The sequence below is a fragment of the Carlito syrichta genome, unplaced genomic scaffold (assembly GCF_000164805.1).
Source record: "Carlito syrichta isolate Samal-C Ts95f unplaced genomic scaffold, Tarsius_syrichta-2.0.1 Scaffold311911, whole genome shotgun sequence".
In the NCBI taxonomy this organism is placed as follows: domain Eukaryota; kingdom Metazoa; phylum Chordata; class Mammalia; order Primates; family Tarsiidae; genus Carlito; species Carlito syrichta.
The window spans coordinates 669,332-690,695 of record NW_007256007.1 but is presented as its reverse complement, the minus strand read 5'-3'; the positions used below and the strand labels follow the sequence as shown (position 1 = coordinate 690,695).

The following is a 21,364-nucleotide window of genomic DNA, read 5'->3' as shown; positions in this document are numbered from 1 at the left end:
TGTAATTCCGGCTACTCGGAAGGCTGAGGTGGAAGGATCGCCAGAGCCCAGTGGGTCAAGACTGCGGTGGCTGGGAGTGGCCACTGCACTCCAGTCTGGGCGACGGAGTGAAACTCCAGCTCAAAAAAAAAAAAAAGCAGTAGGCCTCAACCCTTTTGGCATCAGAGACTGGTTTTATAGAAGACAATTTTTCCACAAACCAGGGCGGGGTGGGGGGATGGGTGGGGATGGTTTCAGGATGATTCAAGCACATTACATTGTGCGCTTTATTTCTAGATCCTTCGCATGAGTAGCTCACAATAGGGTTTGCATTCCTATGAGACTCTAATGCTGCCACTCATCTGACAGGAGGCGGAGCACAGGCAGTAATTCGAGCGATGGGGAGCAGCTGTAAATACAGATGAAGCTTCGCTTGCTGGCCTACCGCTCACCTTCTGCTGTGCGGCCCAGTCCCTAACAGGCCACGGACTGGTACCATAGCCCGGATATTGGGGACCCCTGCTATAAAGGACATTATAGGAATCACAGGTAAAATCTGACTATGATGGGCAGTATATCAGATAATAGCAAGGGTTATTTCCTAAATGCAAAAATTATACTATGTGATGAGAGTGGATATAAGTCATTATACATTTGACAAAACCCATAGAATGTACAATACTAAGAGTAAACCCTAATGGAAATGATGGACTTTGGGTGATAATGATGTGCCAATGTAGCTTAATTGATTATAACAAACACACGACTCTGGTGGGGCATGTTGATGGGAGGAGGCTGAGTATGTACAGGGACTGAGGTTATATGGAAACTGTCTGTATATTTCTCCCAATTTTGCTGTAAATCTAAAACTGCTCTAAAAAGACAGAGGGAGCCGGGCTCAGTGGCTCAGCCTGTAATCTCGTGCTTTGGGAGGCCAAGGTGAGTGAACTGCCTGAGCCCGCAGGTTCAAGACCCGCCTGGGCAACTTGGCGAGACCTTATCTCTACAATAAATCAAAAAAATTAGCCAGCGTGGTACAGCACACCTGTAGTTCCAGCTACTTGGAAGGCTGAGGTGGAAGGACCACCGGAGCCCAGCAGGTCGAGGCTGCAGTGGCCGGGAGCAGCCACTGCACTCCAGTCTGGGTGACAGAGTGAGACTCCAACTCAAAAAAAATAAATTAAATTAAATTAAAAGACAGAGGGAGGGAGGGAGAGGATCTGAGAGATCAAAAAAAGCTAGTTCCTCGCTATGTTACTTCAGCCCCTGGATTCAGTCATGCCTGACAAGACCTGTGAATGTTTTGAACAATGAATCAATGAGTTATTGTTTTTTCCTTAAAAAAATATATCACCAACAATGTGCCATGGTTGTGTGATACAATACCCTTCTCCTTAGGTTGATATGCTGAAGAACTTGGCATCATATTTGCAACTAAATCTCAGTTGGTTCAGAAAAAGTTGTGCCTGTACGTGTGTGTGTGCGTATGTATGTGTAAAGAGAAGGAAAAAATTACGACAAGATGTTAGCAAACGGTGAATCTAGATGAAAGGTCTGGTCTGTGAGACATGAGAGAGATCACAGAAGAACAAAACAAGCAACCTCTCAGAAGGTCATGGCCCACAGTGGTATTGTTGCATTCAGGATGAAGAGTTTGACTTTAATGGGTCTTTGAGGCTTGGCTTTCTTCACCTGGCATAATGGTGGGATATTCTTTGGGAGTGTCAGACTGTACTAAACTGGATACCAAAAGGGATCCAAGTTTGGACAGAGAGGGCCCGTCAGCTGAGGCTTAGGCATCTATGGGGACACAGAAGCAAACCAGTGCTGCTTCCATCTGCAACCTGGAGGGCCTGCCTTTGTGTTCCACAAACAGGACATGTGGTTAACAAATGGCTCCCTTAAAAGTAAAGAAAAAGCGCCGCATTCTCGGCCTCACACCTGCTATCATGAGTAGCTTCTCCAGGTCCTTGATAATATAAATTTGGAAGACTGCTCCAATTCCTGGGACGTGGGTTAGGGAGTTTTTCAAGACATTCAGTGCATAGAGCCCTTCCTCAGTGCCCACCAACACCACCTACAAGGGCAGAAGTCCAAAGGCAAAACATAAGAACAATCGTGTCACCGGGACAATCCCAAAGAGAACAAGTAACAAAGCCCCACAGCGTCTTCTTTCTTAATGGCATGTGGCTGTCACCAGACACCAGCTGGCCGTGCCCATGAAAACATTACCTGGTCACTGAAGGGCAGTGTGCAGTTCATGTCTAGACGGTCATCACCTTCCAGTTTCAGCAGGGAGTTTCCAAGCAATTTCTTTTTCATACACGAAAGAAAAGAAAGAAAAGGAGTATACATAATAAGGTTGAACTATTCATGAGCAAACCATCCAGGGAGACAAAGAGAAGTTTAAAGGCAAGTAGTTCCTGAAAATGCTTGGAAACACACATATGCTCTTAGCTTGCCCCACAATGTGAGCTCCAAATGCAAAACGTGAGTGTTACTGGTACCTCTGGGGTGGTTGTTAATTAGCATCTGAGTTATAACTTGGTTTGGCTGCAGAAATAAGTGAGAGCGGTAAACACAGAAAGTTATTCTGTGATTTAAAACAAAGCGGAAACTAAAGAGATTTCACCCGCAAAGGGTTAATAAGCCACAGGAAAGGCTCCATCCCACCCCTCCCACAGGCTCCAGCAAAAGTACAAAGCACAGAGTCAGCAGCAAACCCAATGGCTTTCATATCTCTTTACCTGAACCCACGCAGGCAGAAGCTCATAGGAAATACAGTTTCGGGCCTATTGTACACATATTAACAAGGATTTCAGTAAAAGGCTCACACGTGTAACAATAAAGCAGGTCATCGAAACAGGTCTGTCCATTGAGTAAAACTCTTTTCAGGAGGCTCACGCTTGAGTTTTTTTTTATTGCTAACACATAAAGTGTTTATTATAACCAAAGTGTCTGAAAAGAGCTGTTTGGTCTTCAGTGAAGCAAACACCGATGAGCATCGAGTGCTGTTTGTAGCCTGGAATGTTCTAGGTAGGTGATGCCAATCATGGCACACCTACGTCTCTAACATCTTAAGGATAAGTAGGATTTCAAACCTGCCTACAGAAGAGCAAATACTGAGAAGGTTATGAAAAGCCTTCCTGAAGGAGCTGCGGCTGTCAGCAGCCTATTGTGCTGCTTCATGGCCAAAGTGCTCATAACTCAAGGTTTCAGACCAGATGAATTCATCAGAGAACAGGAGAGAAAATATTCTTATACATACACTTGCTGCCGTATCATCCTAACCAAGATGCTGTTGGCTACCAGTGCTGATGCCCCTGTTCTAATGACTGCAGAAGGAGGACTCAGGACGCTCTACAAGCTACCTCGGTGCCTGTGCCTTCACCACCACCAGACTCCTGGTCAGGACACAGCCATCCACCCTCAGAGAGGGAGCCCGGGGGAAATCAAGACAAGACAGTCGACAGTATTCCCATCATTAAGACCAGTTACCAAGTGAGCCCACTTTACAAAGACAAGCTCCAGGGCCCATTTTCATACTCACAGCATCGGCTTCTGCTTTTTCCCTAGAAACTCTCCCACCTGCGACAACTGATTCTAAGGCGGTGACCCAGCGCTGTTTGTCGGGGAAGCTGGGAGCTAGCAAGTAGAAGGTTCTCCCGGGCCAGCAGGTGGTGTGCGGGTGAGACTCCATCTTCAGTATGTATGGGACATCTAGGAGATTTCACAGAGAGCACAGAATTCGGTGTGGATTTCCCCCATTCCCGCTGGGAGGGATGGCCCTGAGATATCAGCAAGCCCACCAAACCATGCGAGTCCCAGTTACCGCTAAGATGGGGGAGCTGAGGAACGTGAGCCTCCTTTGCAAAGCCAATCTTCCAAGTCCCCCACTTCCTGTCCCTTCTGAATGACCAAGTCCAGCCCACCTCCAGGGCGGGGCTTCTCTGGCTCCTCCTCACCTGCTTTGGCTGTATTTGCGAGTTCAGAAGCACCAACGGCACCATGAATAGATACATCCCCATCGGGAAGGCACAGCTCAAATTCTTCCACCGGCCTCTGTCCAGCTTGTTGCAAAGAGGAAGGGCAGAAAGAAAAACAAAAGAACAGGACCAGAAACAAGGGGAGGACAGCGAGAAAGAGAAAGAGAGGGAGAGAGAGACAGGGTACGCGTGTGAAGAGAGGCGCACGAGAACAAAGAAAGGACAGAGGTGTGCAGAGAAGGCAGAGAGGGAAGATAAAAAAAAATAAAGTGTGTCAGATGAGTAGCACAGTCAAATTTCTGATGACGATGCGGATTTATGGGTTAGTTGACTGAGGCAGAAGTTCTCTGAAGGTGTATTAGCAGGTGGAATCTTCAGGGCAGCACCCTGCGGGTTCTTCAGGGGGGAGACCTATAGATGTGAGTATCGCACCAATAACCTTTAGAGAAGTCATTTGGTTTTTCACTTTCAAAAATGGAAAAGCGTAGAAGGCTTGCAAGGCAGCCCAAAAAAACCAAAGCCTTCACGCCAACACTGGGGAAACCTGGGTTAGCCACGTGCAATGACATTCCCCCTGAATTATTAATTTACCTTCTCTGGCTTCATTGTCATAAATGAGGACTTTGGATCCCTCCAGGACAATGTACTTCCTGTCCCAGCCTTGCTGTCCTCGTTTGTTATTCCTGGGAAAAGAAAGATGGAAAAGAAAAGTGTTTGGACTTGGAAGAATCAGGCTGAAGGAAGGAGTGAGGGAGTGGCAGGGAGAGGAGGGTGCTAGAAAAGACACTTCCCTAGAAAACATCAGAGATGGAAGTGGCTGTGGCCTTCCATGCCAGCACCTGCCCCAGCCCAAGCCACCCTGCCAAGATACCTGGGCACCTTCATCCACCCTTCCAGGTGCAAGCTGCTGCTGGGCTCCTTGGTCTGGAGACCTGGGGAGTTCATTTTGTCACGGCAGAAGGCGTCAGTGAAGTGTGTGGCATATTCAGCAGGCAGGCCGCAGGTGGCTGGCAAGCACGTGGAGCACTTGGGATGACACATCACCTGACATTCTAGGAAAGAGCAGTGAGCAACCTGAAGCCACCCTCGGCTGATCCTGAACCCTTCTCTTCCTTCATCAGCCATCCCCAGGGCTTCTCCACCCCTGGCCAGACTCCATAAATCTGGCCCTGGCATGCAGATAATCCTGGAGAAAGGGGTAAGGGGGTGGCAGGGGATGGGGGTGGTTCTAGAAGCTTTTCCAGGTGCCAACCCCTACAGAGAGAAGAAATGAGAGAGCCAAGCACTCTCAACCCAGTTTTTCTGGCTTCAGTTGGAGTCAGCGTAAAGGTATAGGGGGAGATCAGTCTGACCAGAGGGGCTGGAAATTAGCAAAGCCCAAGGCATTTTGCACAGCAGGCTGGAGTCATGAGTTGAAGACATATATAAACTCACTTCTTTAACAAGGGAAAAATAGTGTCCTCCCACTGAAACAAAAAGCTTGAAAATGAATGCACTATACGAGTTTAAAAAAATATCATCTCCCTCTGATAGATTTTTTTTAGATGGAGACATGCAGGTACACACCACAGATGCACAAACCCTTGCTCTTACCAAGACATTTGGATGCCTGGCGTCCAAAGTGCACAGTATCCAGACACACGGCACACTTTGTGGCTCGCATGTTCAGTCCTACGTTAAATCGGTGAGGAATATTGTGGTGCATGCGTTCCTTAAGACGCCGACTAAATTCTGGAGGAAAATTTTTAAAAGTTCATTAGAGTGCTGCAAATGATACCATCAAGAAAGTGAAGAGACAACCCACAGAATTAAAAAAAAACTCTGCAGATCATATCCCTAATAAGGGACTAGACTATATAAGGAATGCTTACAACTCAATAATAAAAAGACAACCTGATTTTAAAATGGGCCAAGGATTTAAATAAGCATCTCCCCAAAGAGGATAAATAAATGGGTACCGAGTACATGAAAAGATGCTCAACAACATTAGTCATTAGGGAAATGCAAATCAAAGCTCCAATGAGATACCACCTCCCATCCACTAGGATGTCTACAGTCTTAAAAATGGAAAATAAGTGTTGGTCACAATGTGGAGAAATTAGAACCTTCATACACTGCTGGCGAGAATGCAAAAACTGGGCAGCCACCTTGGAACTCAGTCTGGAAGTTTCTCAAAAGGCTAAACATAAAATTACCACATGACCCAACAATTCCACTTCCAGTTATATGCCCAAAAGAACTGAAAATATGTATCCACAAAAACTTGTACATAAATCTTCACAGCAGTATAACTGATGACAGCCAAAAGTAGAAACAACCCAAACCCCCATCAATGGATGAATGGATAAACAAAATGTGCTATCCACATAATGGAATATTATTCAGCTATAAAAAGGAATGAAGCACTGGCACATGCTATAACATGGGTTTCCCTGATGACTAATGCTGTTGAATCTTGAAAACGTGATGTTCCATGAAAGAAGTCGGGCACAAAGGCCACATATGGTACAATTCATTTGTATGAAATGTTCAGGAGGGCAAATCCATAGAGACAGAAAGCAGATTTGTGGTTGTCAAGCAATCAGTGGAAGGGAAATGGGAGTAACTGATAATGGGTACAGAGTATTTACCTGGGGAAATATGGGATGCCAAAAATGTTCAAAAATTAGAATGTAGTGATGGTCATTCAACATTGTGAACTTACTGAAAAACACTAAATTGCACATTTTATGTGGGTGAATTTTCTCCCAATAAAACTGCTAAAAAACCCCATTAGAGCAGATTACTTACAGATTGTGAAATTGTTTTTTTTGTTTTTGTTTTGTTTTGTTTTGTTTTTGAGTTGGAGTCTTACTCTGTCGCCCAGACTGGAGTGCAGTGGCACGCTCCCGGCCACCGCAGCCTTGACCTGCTGGGCTCCAGCAATCCTTCCGCCTCAGCCTTCCAAGGAGCTGGAACTATAGGCGTGCACTACCATACCCGGTTAAATTTTTTTTTTTATTTATTGAGAGATGAGGTCTCACCAAGTTGCCCAGATGGGTCTTGAACTCGCGGACTCAGGCAATCCACTCGCCCTAGCCTCCCAAAGTGCCGGGATTACAGGTTGAGCCACTGAGCCCGGTCTGTGAAATTGTTTTAACACTAAAGATGCATCCAGATGTATATGAATCAATTTAAAAGCTCCATTATCCAGTAATCAGGAATTAAGTTTTATTAAAGAACCTGTTACTGGTAGAAGATTGACTATACGATGGAATAGACACTTGTGGGCCCAAGGAAACATACGCTTTTAAATCAAGTGTTAGCAAATATTTCAGTCATGAAAGCTTTGTTTTCCAGATGAAATCATGTTTCTAGAGCTTTTCCAAATCCAATTTAAATTAGCATTACAGAATCTCTAATTATTAACTATATAAAATGACTGAAGAATTCTCCTTTCATGTCTAGTTTTTTCATGAATAGACTTTCTTTGTTCAAAATCCACTTTTTAGTCTCAAAGAACTGATTCCTATGTTTATATTCTAGACAGTTAAAATTAACAAGACTAATTTTTTTCCATAGGCTTCCTAATTAGTGACCTAATTAGAGACAACTGTTGGATCATGTGGTAATTTTATGTTTAACCTTTTGAGGAACTGCCAGACCAAGTTCCAAGGTGGCTGCCAGTTTTTGCATTCTCCCCCTTATGCTTATGGGCTGTGTTCCAACACCCCACGGATCCTGGGGGAAACTGGACAGTAATGAACCCTATAGATATTGTTTGTTCGGTCTAATAACTGAGACGGCTAATATGTCTGATGGGTGGGTAGCATGTATGGTGTGGAGATGATGGACAAAGGATGATTCACATCCCAAGTGGGATGGAGCAGGACAGTGAGAGATTTCATCATATTCCTCAAAATGGCACACAATTTAGATTAGGACTTGTTTGTTTCTAGAATTTTCCATTTAATATTTTCAGACCATGGATGAACATGAACTAGTAACTGAAACCATGGAAATCGAAACTATGGATAAGAGGACACTTCTGTGGAGAGAAAAGTTCAAGACCCAAATTTCTGAATCCCACTTTGGTAGGTTCTCCTTATAACATCATGAATGTACTTTGCAACTGTTAAAGCGCAATATACGTGAGGGAGGTATTCATATATTCAGAGAAGTTGTCGATGGACACCATAACAAGAAATTCTTTCCTCTATGTTGCAATCACCATTTTGATGACTAAGAATAAAGCTCTTTGATTCAAGGTATCATTTAAACATAAGAAGAAGTGGCATCATGGTTAAAGGAAAACAACAAATGTCATCAGGATTTACAACCAAAACAGATTGTCATATCATGAAGCTAAATCATAGTTCTACTCTAAGATTCTCTAAACTATCTTCCTTGTTGTTTTTTTTTTCTTTTTTAGTCAGGGGTCTCACTCTGTCACCCAGGCTGGAATGCAGTGGCACAATCGTGGCTCCTGCAGCCTCAACCTCCTGGGCTCAGGTAATCCTTCTGTCTCAGCCTCCCAAGTAGCTGGGACTATAGGCATGCACCACCACGCCCAGCTACTCTTGGCTTTTTTAAAGAGTCCTTTTCATCTCTAGATGAACAGAGTACTTTTGAGACCACAAACAAAACTCCTTACACTATTGGTAAAAATATAAATTGACACAAACTACCAATAATTGAGATGCACTTGACCTTTAACCAACAATTTGCTTCCCAAGACGTTATTTTGTCACAATACTCATAGAGGCATGGGATGTTCTTTGCAGAATATTTATGGTAACAGGGAATTGGAAACAATCTACATGTCTGGTTTAATAGGTAAATCATATACCTACTCCGTGGAATACTATGCAGTCTATTGAAAGAATAAGGTAGATCCATATTTACTAATATGAAACCTCTAAGATAGTACTTTAACAAGAAGATGTCTTACAGTGTACTGTATCATGTGCTATGTTTATTTAAGAGGGGCAGAGGGAAAAAATGTTTATTTTCTCATATTCTTTAAAAATAATGTAAGATACATGAATACAGACATGTTGTTACATGCATGAACTATCACTGAAAGGATACAATGGGTGAAAGCATTGGCTGACTCTGGGTAAGAAACTTGGGGATGGGAGGGGAAAGACTTAATTCTTACTCTTTATTTCCTAGTATTATTTGTAATTTTTTACCATATTCCTGCATTTCTTAGTTGACAAAAAACAATTTTTTTCACACAACTCCAATGACCCCTTGAGAACGTACCCTCTGGAGTTGAAGACTCCTTTCTGCGGCTGGACGGCGGGGCCAGCAGGCTCATGGCACTGGGCTGGTGCTCAGGCGACCGCACGATGGCGGACATGGCAATCTGCTGCCTTGCAGTGGCTGGCGTGGATGGGTGCGGGTGGTCCGTGGCTTTGCGGTGGGCGGCTGCAGAAAGACCAGTACAATGCCTTTTGGTTAGCTGGGCCACCTAGAGAACCAAACCAAGCAGACTGCCCCCGGGCCGTCTTTCAAGGGCCTGAGACCAAAAGGATTTGTGTCATGCCAACTCGGCAATGTCACAGAAGCCATATGTTTTTCAGATTTGGATGTCTGGACTGAAAACGTAGGGGTCATAAACAAAGATGCTGAACTAGCCTTGACCAATTTCATTGAGATCATTCCTCTGCCTTTTCTACAGTCTTGAACACTTTGTAGAGAGCCCCTACCTTCCTCCCGGGCGGACCGGAGCTCGATGCGGGTCTTCTGAAGGGCTTCCTCTAGCTCTGCACAGCGAGCTTTCTCCTTCTCCAGGGCCAGCTTCAGCTCATTGTACTGCAGAGGAACCTGTGTGGGCAAAGCAGGGTCCTCTTTCCGTCGACTAAATAAACCCTAGCAATGGAAACAGAGATATCTCCTAACTCCTGGAAACTGGCACTTGAAACTAGCTAAAGGAAATCTGACTCGGGAGGAGCAAATCACAAAAGCCAGGAGCATACTCACTGTAAGTGTATTTAGTAAAAATGGCATGTGAAGGGGGAAAAGGGTAGGCTGAGTCACAGCCCATTCCAGTCGGCTGAAAAAAATAGGGGTGCGGAAGTTTCCACCAAGAGGATTAAAGATGCTTGAATGGCCACCACCTCTTCCTTTAGCATTCCCAAGACAGGAGAGTCATTTCCTGAGAGTCTTTCCCACTCAAAAAATGGAATCAGGAGAGTATGGAGTATGGAGTCAGAAGAGATGGTTCAGAGGTCACTCTTGCCTTGGAATTTGTCTCATGATGCTCAGTTACAAGACACAGAGATGAGTGTTTTTTTAAAAGGAGGCAAAATTTAAAAATGAATGCTAAAATGAGATCAAAACAAGGGGCTTACTAAAAAAAAAAAAAAAAAAAAGGAAATATTTACTGTACATGGGGAAAAAAAAGGAAAACACAGAATAATGCAAATAAAAAACATCAAACAAAAAACAATGGAAACACCCTAACTAAATCAAGTGACATAACCAGATAACAGTCCACTGCTAAAATAAAACAGATTAAATATCATAAGCATAATAGATATATACAATCATACCACATGCAAGAAAATCCTTCCCATGAGCCACCACGTAGTACCGGCAGCTTCTGAATGCTGCTCTCATTCCCTTACAGTGAAGATAGCATTGGGAATACTAAGGCCAACTGTCAACTTCAGCTCTCCATGCCTTTCTCCTAGATATTCTAAGTCACCAAGGCCCCTCTTGTAAAACCACCGCTACCGCCACCATGGTGTGTTACTGCCTTTGGAAGGAAACTGCAAGCTCCTCAGAGACCTTTTTGGAACTGAGGACACCTGGCCAAACCTAGTATGAGGGCTTCCGTGGTTTGGGAAGGCACGTATTGGCTTATGAAAAGCAATCTTCCCATGTACACCCGCATATAACCCTGTCTACAGCTTGTAATTTCTGGTATAATTTAAAAGGAATAAGGCAGTACTGGGTTGGGGGAGAGCTATCTGGTTACATACTCAATGCAGATCATTTCAGCTCCTTAGCTTCTAGTCTCTTCATGAGACAATTAAAGGGACTGGACCAGATAATTTCTAAAGTGGTACAAGTTATCTCTGTTCCCACTGGTAGGGTTTAATTTCTAAAGTGGTACAAGAACATTTCTGGATGTGGTTCAAGTGACCTGAGATCTCTAGACTTATATGTATGACCTGCTAATCCCTCTGAAGTTCCATACAAGACCTGCTAAATCCCCTTAGAGCCCCATTCACATGACCTGCTAATCCCACGAGAGTCCTGTACACATGACACATGACCTGCTAAGCCCTCTAGAGCCCTGTACACATGACCTGCTAAAACTCTCTAGAGTTCTACATACATGACTTATGTATAAACTTTTCTCCCTGCATACTCCCCCCAACGCAGCTGCTGTGGAAGTGTGGGAGACGAGTCACTCCCTTAATAGAGAAAGAGGCTGTAATTCTAATGACCATGAACAAAAAGTCGTTTGTTTGATTTGATCAATGATATCTTCTGATAAGAGCTATTCTGATTATCTTAAAACCTATTTTTAACCCAAAATAAAACCAAAAAAATGTGCATTTTGCTTTCCTCATGTTCCTATGATTTTATATCACAGTGGTGTCCACTGAACCATGAATGATGGAGGGAAACTGATAACTCCCACTTTTTAAACACTTTGACTCACTCACCTTTTTCTTTTTAGCAGGTTGGTCCATTTTGGCTTGTAGAAAATCAATAAGTTTGGTTTGCTGAGAAATAGTGCCTTCCATTTTCACTTTTTCATGAGAGTAGAGAACCTAAAATTCAAAAAAACAAAACAGAAACAACCTCAAACTCAGTCAGAAGTACACTTTTAAATTTGGTGCTTTAAGAAGCTTAAAAGTAAAGTTGTGAGGATATTAGCATAAGAAAATTCAATACAAACAGCACTGAGCCAATGTTTATTTTGTCCCAATTTCACTGCAAAGAAAAAGAAAGATAAATAGATGGATAGATATGTGAAAAAGTAAAAATAGCAAATGGTTAACTGTAGAATCCAGGCAGTAGTCACAAGGTTGGTAGTGGGGCCAAGTGGTTTAAGGCGCATGTGGTAGTCACTAAAGAAATCTTCCAACTTCTGTGAATGTTTGAAAATTTTCATAATAAGATATTGAGGAAAATACAAACAATACAGAACGTAACAATACTATTTCACCAGATGGCTTTTCACCATCATGCTTTGCCTCTATCGACAATTTTTATTTATTTATTTATTTTATTTTGAGTTGGAGTCTCACTCTGTCGCCCAAGTTGGAGTGCTGTGGCACGCTCACATCCACCACAGCCTTGACAAACTGCAGGGCTCAGGTGACCCTTCCGCCTCAGCCTTCCAGGTAGCTGGAACCACAGGCATGCTCCACCATGCCTGGTTAACCTTTTTGATTTATTGTAGAGACAAGGTCTTGCCAAGTTGCCCAGTATGGTCTCGAACCCATGGGCTCAGGCAATCCTCTCACCTTGGTCTCCCAAAGTGCTGGGATTATAGGCATGAGCCACTGCACCTGGCCTCAATTTTTATTTCTTCTAATAATTGTAAAACTTGATTTTGATATTAAAATATATTTTTATTTTTTACTTTTTCTTCTTTTCTACTCCCATGGCAGATCATCTCTGCAGGCACTTTTTAAGCAGATTTCCTTTGCCAGTCCCCACCTGAATGTTTTCTAGCTGATACTCCAGGTCACTTCTTTCTGTCTTCAGCAGATCAGCCCGATCTAAAGCTTCTTGCAGCCCTTGAGTCAGACGGAAAATGTGATTCTTCTGCAGGTCCATCTGCTGCTGTAATTTGGCTTGCTAGTGGGGAGAAGGTCCAGAGAAAGGCTTGATATGGCACACAGTACAATTTGTTCCCCTGCTGTTCCCATTCCCAAACTAGTTTCAGGCATGGCACCAAAAGTACAGCTTTTGAAATCATCTCAGCTCAGAATTACCAATTGTCATCTATCCCCAAATAATGCAAGTACAATTAAAATTAATTTGCACAGAAACCTCTGATAGCCAACAAATCACAGGATCCCCACCATAACAGGAAGTCCAGGCTACAGGGTTGAGCCTTCCCAGTTAAGAGTTTCAATTAAGGATGTTTTGGTACTTAAGAGCATGAGCCATCTGAGTTGACCTCTAAGGAGTTTGACTCAGCGCCAATGCAGCTAAGTTTCAATTTGTCCTTATTTTTTTGTTTGCAAGATCTCAGTTGTTATTATGAGAAATTACTCTGTGCAGGCAGTGTGGAGTACACAAAGAGAAGTCATATTCCTAACTTAATAGGTGCCTCATCAGGACGAGGGGCCCAATCACAGGCCATATTTCTACAGTGGGAGAAAGGAAGATACAGTACGAGTGTCAGTAAACCCAGAAAATAAATTCAATTTAGTATATTGGAAATAGTTTTGTGCTGAAAAAACTCTCTCCAATTTTTACAGCGGAAGTCAATCAGAAAATAGGACAGGCTATAAAGATACTGGTTTTGTGGCTGTCTTTCCTAAAACGCATCCATTTCTGAAAAGCAGGAGAGAGCAGCCATCCTGATGAGACGCTGCTTGACTTCATCCAACCCTCAGATTATAGTCTAACTGTACTTGCTGTGGCCCAAATATCTCTTCCCTGGTGGCCTAAGCCCTCTACAGACTTATAGAGAGCTACTGAAAGCAATAAACATCACCACGGGAGTTCCCAAATGGTTTAATGGCAGTCCCCAAATCCCTCCACCCCAGCAGGCCAAGAGCCATTGATAACCTCAGAATTTCCTAGCCTTCTCCATCTCAGTGCATTTCTTTCCACCTCTGTTTTTCTTTCTATTTCTACTACTCACCTGCCCTTCTTCTTAAGTGGTAGCCAATTCCCTGAGGCATTGTGTTGTAATAGAAAGGACCTGGAAGTTGGGAATCTTACAGACCTTGGTTTAAATCCTGACTTTAACATTTATCAGTGACATGACCACAGGCAGCTCATATCGCCTCTCAGAGCCTCTGTTTCTTCATCTGAAAGTGGGTATAACCTTGCCTGACTAGATAACATACTGAACACAGTACCCAGCATACAGTGCTTAATGAATGTCACTCCTCTCCATCTCTTTTCCCCTTCTTTCTATTGTCCATTCAGTTCAGGTGCTCCCTCTCACTCTCCCATCTGCCTTTCCCTACCAGTCCGGCCATAACTAAACATCACTTTGCCCGTGTGTATAACCTGTGTATAACCTGGAATTTCTGAATCAAACCACAGAGCCTCCCCTAAAATACAGTAAAACACACACACAAACACACACACACACACACACACACACACACACACACACACACACACACACAAAGAAAACAGCCAAGACACCCTTCCCCTCAGCATGAGTGATTGCTTCTGCAAATTGCCCTCTTTAGTTCCTTTCCACTATTTTAGGACAACATTAATTACCAGGCAGAAACCAGAGAAGCAAGTGCTGAGGACAAGAATCTGTTTGGTGACAGCCAGGTCCAAAATATTTTTCTAGAATAAACGCATCAACTGTTCACTAGCTTTGCAAGAATTAAGCTGGTTATTTACTCTAATAAAAAACAGGTAAGAGTGACATTTGTGCTCTATGAATGTTTTTCAGAACCATTTTATCTGCTTCCCAGAGAGAAGCAAATGGAGGCACATTCATGGGTCAATGTGAGACTGAAAGGAGGGCTTTAGCTGTGTGCTTAGACCTGTCCAACCATTTCACCAGGAAAACTGACAGGAAACCAGGAGGAAGAATAAAAGAGCTGGATGACAGAACCAGAGCATGAAATGAGCCCAGTGGGCTGGAAGAATGGATCAAAATCAACAAGAAAAAGTTCAAGAGGATGATATGTTTTAAAACTTCAATTGAATAAACATAGAACATGTTTGTTTAAAACAAACAAATAAACAAGCTTGTAGAATAGTAGGTAGTGATTTAACAGGTCAATGGTGTGATAACATTACCCAAAGAACCCAGGTAACTGGCAGAGGTTTACAGGGCTCAGTATGGAGGTAGAAATATTACAGTGTATTCAATGCTATACGGACCACATGGACTTGTAGAAACTCTCTTTGGAAACAAATCTACCAGGAAACAACATCCAAAGTCTGAAGGGATTTGAAATGTTTCGCTTAAAAACGAGAAGGATGGCAGGGCCCAGTGGCTGACATCTGTAATTCCAGCACTTTGGGAGGTTAAGGCAGGAGGATTGCTTGAGCCCAGGAGTTTAAGACCAGCCTGGGAAGCATAGCAAAACCTCATCTCTACAAAAAAATTAAAAAATTAGCCAGGTATGGTGGTGCATATCTGTAGTCTCAATTACTTAGGAGGCTAAGGCAGGAGGATTTCCTGAGCACAGAAGATCAAGGCTGCAGTGAGGCGTGATCATGCCACTGTACTCCAGGCCCCAATTCAAAAAAAAAAAAAGGAGAAGGCAATTTGGAGGGGCAAAGCAATTTGGATATCTAATTAGCTATCCTGAAGATCATAAAAGTAGTTATCTCATAGGATTGCTAGAAGGACAGTAATAGTTAATATATGTACAGTACTCAGAAAAGTACCCAGCACATGGTAAGTGCTAATTAAACATGTTATTTTAATTATTAATCAAGTAACTTGACTATTAATAAATATCAATCTTTAATTTTGGTTGGAGATATCAGACTACTCTCTAATTTCATGTTTGAACATAATAGAACCAATAGGCAGAAGTTGAAGGTTTTAGTACAAAATAAGAAAGAACTTTCTCAAAGTAAGAGTTGCAGAAAAATGGGTTGAGATGTCGAAGGCACTGTGAAGGCTGAGCTTCAATGGGGCCTACCCGTGAGGAGTGTTGGGGAAGATTCTCTGCCTTGAGTAGGAGCTGAATTTGACCAGGACTAGCAAAAGGACTCTCATCTCTGGTCTGACTTCCAATGTACTGATAATAGCTGAAAGTATCATGTCAAGAATGTTTCTGAGGCCATTTCAGGCCCAGGAAGATTTGAAAGAAAGATCCATTAGTAAAGTTTGTCAGGGCATGGATAAAGGAGAGAGTGCTAGGAATTTGAACTAGATAATGTAAAAATTTCTTTCAATTCTGAGACTGTGATTTCTGGTTCGATTTACAAGCCTCTATATCAGGGGTCCTCAAACTTTTAAAACAGGGGGCCAGTTCACTGTCCCTCAGACCGTTGGAGGGGCGGACTATAGTTTAAAAAAAAAACTATGAACATAGGCACATGCTTATAAAGCATACTCCACAAAGAGCCCACCCACATTTTGGACAATGAAGATCATTCCTTATTTCAGAATGGTTTCCAATGTCTGTGAAATCTACCTCAAGCTCAATGTCAGCCAGATGTCTGTGCTCAAAAATCTCTCTGTGAGGTACATCCTGCGAAAATGGAAATATTCTCATTTAGGTTAGAAGTGAGAATGAGGGGACTGAATCAGGATTCCGACACTCTATTCCTAGCATCGTCACTGACTCACCATCTAACCTTGGACCAAAGTATTGAGCTGTTGCGGCCAACTCGTCCTCTCAGAAAGAAATAGGACAGGCAAGAGCATTGATTATTTCTCTTCTTTCTGTTTCCAGTATGTGCCTAAAGCGGGAACATTGCCTATTCATCCCAGATAAAAGACTATAATTCTCTATTTGATCACTAGATAGATTTAGAATTTCTTTTATAGTTCTCAGGGCCATTTGGTGAACTTCATATATATATATTAAAAATATATTAAAAAGTATAAAATGCTACACATATAGATATGGTCTACACATAGAGATATGGTCTACACATAGAATATATCTAATTTTTTTTATTTTTATATTGCAGCAACATACATATAACATAAAATTTACCATCTTAACCATTTCCAAGTGATAGTTCAATTCAACATTATGTACACTCATATTTCAGTGTAACCACTGTCACCATTCATCTCCAGAACTTTTTATACTCCCACCTATATTTTTTAAATAACATTTGATAAAATATCTTATACTCACCCGCAGTAATTTCACTACACTTTTCAAACTTAATAGCACAGCAATGTGATTTCTATCAGCAAAGCACCTCAGGAACTATGACAAAATCCCAATGAACCACAACAGGGAATTCTGGTTCATTAAACTGTCAGGCTCACTAATGGGTTAAACAGAATACTCTCTGACGTCCAGCGTTTCATTAGCTATCTTTATAAAGTAAATTTGTCCTTGTAGGCAAATTCTAATGAACAAAGCAGAATCATTAGCGATTCAACATATAGGGGTTTGGTTGGGAGTGGGAGACAGTCATCAATTTAAATAGCAATTTTCAGAATTCTGTGAAAAGGTACCAGCAGTAACATAAGGGATGGATTTAGAAGATCCGTTTGAGCTTGTCATCTTATGTCTCAAAAGCAGGGCACTTTTTTTAAAAAACTGAATTAACTGGATTCAAAGTCTTCATGAAATTTGGTATTCAGCATAATCTGATCAAATCTCTGCCTGTGCAGGAAGCTAATTTGCATGGATGTCCTATCAGCATGAAACTTAATATGTTTTGCATATTAACTCTAAAGAACAATTTAACTCAATATTCATTCACTCATATATTTAATAAACCTCTACTTGTCACATACTTACTATGTGCTTGACACTCTATTAAGCACCATGTAGGAGAATACAAATGACAGACCCTCTGGCCTTCACACAAAAATTATCTTAATGTGTTAAATACCTTGAAGAAAGTATTACATGACCACTCTACTCTTCATTGAAAATTCCAATTTCTAAATTTAAATGTCTAATTTGGATCTGACTACCTGAACATGACACATTTTCACCTTCAAAATTTCATGTGGCTCTATTTCCCCGGTATTTCATACTCACCTCCTCCAGAAGCCTTTGTTTGAGCTCTCGTTCAGTCTCCAGTTTCTGCTGTAAGCTTCGGGCGTTCATCTCCAGCATGGCATGCTTCTTCTCCAGGTCATTGAGCTAGACATTTGAACAAATTGGCCATGATGTGACATTTAGGAATGTTAGACGCTAACATCTTTTATAAATGTCCACAAACCTTCACAAATGAAGAAGAATCGAGTTCTAACTAATGGCCACAGCAGCATTGACCTGCTGGGCTCAGGTGATCCTTCTGCCTCAGCCTTCCAAGTAGCTGGAACTACAGGTGTGTGTCACCACATCTGGCTAATTTTTTTAAAAATTTATTGTAGAGATGAGGTCTCACCAAGTTGCCCAAGCTGGTCTCGAATGCTTGGGCTCAGGCAATCCTCTTACCTCCGCCTCCCAAAGTGCTGGGATCACAGGCGTGAGTCATTGTGCCCAGCCTGTTTTTTTTTTTTTAAATATGGATGTCTATGCTATTGGTTGGTTTTCCATAGGTTATTATATGTGGATGGCAATTATTTCTAAGGGATGGGTCATAAATATAGCCATGGCAAGTTCTAAGAGAATGACTACTCAAGAATTTATCCGACAGGCTTTAGCTGAACTTAATTAAATAATCATACGCTGAAGGCTTACTTTCTGCATTATAGCTTTCAGAATGGAAGGATGATCAAGCTCTCTAAAGGATCTTTCATCAAGTCAGAAAGGCCCATAACTAGACATGTACACAAATAAGGACCGCTTTGTCAATGTTAAGTTTGATAAGAGAGGTATGGAAAAGAGAATTCATCCCAAGTAAGAGAAGATCAAGAAAAGATGGTATTAGAATGCCTGGAACTTTAAGGGATAGGAAGGACTTTGCTGTTGAATACTTTAAGGACAATCAACAAGCCGGGCTCGGTGGCTCAGCCTGTAATCCCGTGCCTTTGGGAGGCTGAGGTGAGTGGATTGCCTGAGCCCGCAGGTTCAAGACCCACCTGGGCAACTTGGCGAGACCTCATCTCTACAATAAATCAAAAAATTAGCTGGGTATGGTAGCGTACGCCTGTAGTTCCAGCTACTTGGAAGGCTGAGGCGGAAGGATCGCTGGAGCCCAGCAGGGCGAGGCTGCGTTGGCCGGGAGCGGCCACTGCACTCCAGTGTGGGTGACAGAGTGAGACTCCAACTCAAAAAAAAAAAAAAAGAACAATCAAGCAGAAAAAAAAAATTCTTCAAGTTAAACATAAAAGGGTTCACTTACCTCTGAATAATAAATTTCCTTTCTTCATGCTTAGAAAAAAATGGTAACCCAGTTTCAGGAACTCAGGAGTGTTCTTGAGTGAAAAGTTCTAGCCTCAAATCCAATAATTCTGTTTCTATGAATAGGGTACGAAAATAATCCTGGATATCCATAAAGATTCATATTAATCACGGTATTTATATGGCAAAAAATTGAAAGAAGCCCAAATTTCCAATACAAGTAGAATGATTAAATGAGGTGCTTCTATGCAAATTGATTTTTATAAATAATTACAGGTTCAAAAAAACATTAAATAACTCAGGAAAAGTTTCTAGTTAAATGATGTCAGAAGATGTAAAGTTGTATATACAGTAAGAACCTAAATTTAGAAAAATATATGTTTGTGTATGTATGCATAAACATAAGCAAAGAGACTACAAATAAATTCACCAATTTAACAATGGTGTTGGGTTACCCATCATTTTTTCCTTTGCCTGTGGCTTCTATATTTTCCATAATGATTCAAATAATTCCTTTTATAATCATGAAATTAAAATGTTAAAAAATACAAAATCACACTGTTAGGTTATTTTGTGTGTGAATGTGTATGAAAAAGAGAAATGTATGAGTCTCAAAAATTTCTCACAAAATTTCCCTGATCTTCACTTTTATCTATAACATAGAAGCACCTTTTTTTCATCTTTCAAGACTATTGGATAAAATCTTTTAGTCTTATCTAAACACAGTCTGAAACTGATAAGTCTTTAGTTTCATCTAAACTCAGCCTGAAACCAGGTTACCATTTTTTTCTAAGCATGAAGAAGGTAAATTTATTATTTAGAGATAAGTGAACCCGTTTATGTTTAACCTGAAGAAATTTTTTGTTGTTGGCTGTTCTTAAATTATTTCAACAGCCAAGACCTTCTTATTCTTTAAAGCTTCATTTTTCAAGGCTGTTACATAAAATCTCCACTGGTATATGACTTTGTAAATATAGTATGGAATGGTACATGGACAGAACACTGTATTTCCAATGTGGAATAGCGAGGACTCATGTGGGTCCTCAGACTCTATCATGTTCCTGAACTTGGAACACCAAGTTCAAATTCGTGTTTGCCACCAAGCATTACTCAAGGATGCTCAGCATTAAATCCACAGAGTTTTCTAGAAATAAGATGCCAGAAAACTGGAGAACTGTGCACCCAGATAAAAATTTAAACCTCAAGTCCCAGACAGGTAGATGTTAAAAGGTCACTGGCTGACTGTGATCACCAGTACACACCATATCCATCCAGGCTACTGTCAACCAAAAATGTACTATGATGAATGTTTCCCTAAAAGAGAGAAGAGATGGGTGCTGACCTTGTCAGAGAGGCTTTCGGCTTTCAGCTTCTGTTCTTTGAGAGCCTGCTGCAAAGCAAGAATCTCAGCCTTGTGCTCCTTTACTGCCAGCTCCACCACCTGGCGAGACTCAGTTATCCGCTGATCAGCTCTGGCCCTGTCAGAAAAAACACAGACATGCTTTCAGAAACCCCACAACTGCCCATCTGAGGGAAGGAAGCTGGTCCATCTCTGATTCAACAAGCAACTTAAACAGGTTGTGAGCTGGATAGATGTCCAACCTCAATTCCTAGTTCCAAATTATGTCTTCCTTTCCCACAGTTTTGATTTGACCCATGTTAGGCCTTGCATAGAGTAAAATAAAAACCCCTTAAAAGGCAAAGTTTCTCACTTGGAAAGGCTGAAGGGGAAAAGGCATTTCTAAACGCCCTGGGCTGAATAAGGCCAAGGCAAGACTGTCATACCCTCCTGTGGCAGCTGAAATGGAAAGAGGTCCCAGTGAAGGACCACAGGGTGCAGACATCCACAAGAGACCCCAGTCAGGCAAATATTCCCTATCCTTAAAGAATATGCATGGAGTTAAATGTTTTGAGTGCTCATCAGAAAACTGAAACCTGAATCTGGTGAGTGCATCCATACATAACACTAAAGAATAATAAAACCATAAGCAAACTGGAAAAAAATCACTTCCCTTCCCTCATTGAGGTGTTCTGTTTTTCTACTTTCAAACTTTGACTTGTACAATCTTCTCCATTGGCAAGATCTTCTTTCCCTGCTCTGCATACCCAAATTTTACTCAGCCTTCAGGAATAAACTCAAATGCTATGTCCTCCCTAAAACCTTTCAAATTTCTCCTCTCAAAAGTAAACTCTCCTTGTTCTATACCCAAAGTGTAACTGTATTTCTCTCCTGGCACACCTCACCATTTTAGCTGATAAATATTCACATGCATAGTTTATCTCCTACAGTAGACTTTT

General features: G+C 41.8%; 1 protein-coding gene across 2 annotated transcripts in view; it reads right to left on the bottom strand.

Moving 5' to 3' along the window:
* The window catches only part of CIT (citron rho-interacting serine/threonine kinase), a 177,938-nt gene that overhangs the window by 21,042 nt on the left and 135,532 nt on the right, over positions 1 to 21,364 (bottom strand). For both annotated transcript variants that reach the window (XM_021718196.1, XM_021718197.1), the window contains 13 exons: positions 20,409 to 20,544; positions 17,816 to 17,920; positions 12,633 to 12,773; positions 11,630 to 11,737; positions 9,659 to 9,821; positions 9,213 to 9,377; positions 5,559 to 5,696; positions 4,837 to 5,017; positions 4,557 to 4,648; positions 3,945 to 4,049; positions 3,530 to 3,699; positions 2,212 to 2,292; positions 1,921 to 2,056 (listed from right to left, as the gene is read on the bottom strand). In XM_021718196.1, coding sequence (XP_021573871.1) covers positions 1,921 to 2,056; positions 2,212 to 2,292; positions 3,530 to 3,699; positions 3,945 to 4,049; positions 4,557 to 4,648; positions 4,837 to 5,017; positions 5,559 to 5,696; positions 9,213 to 9,377; positions 9,659 to 9,821; positions 11,630 to 11,737; positions 12,633 to 12,773; positions 17,816 to 17,920; positions 20,409 to 20,544 — 1,721 coding nt within the window. The remainder of the gene's footprint in view (positions 1 to 1,920; positions 2,057 to 2,211; positions 2,293 to 3,529; positions 3,700 to 3,944; positions 4,050 to 4,556; positions 4,649 to 4,836; positions 5,018 to 5,558; positions 5,697 to 9,212; positions 9,378 to 9,658; positions 9,822 to 11,629; positions 11,738 to 12,632; positions 12,774 to 17,815; positions 17,921 to 20,408; positions 20,545 to 21,364) is intronic.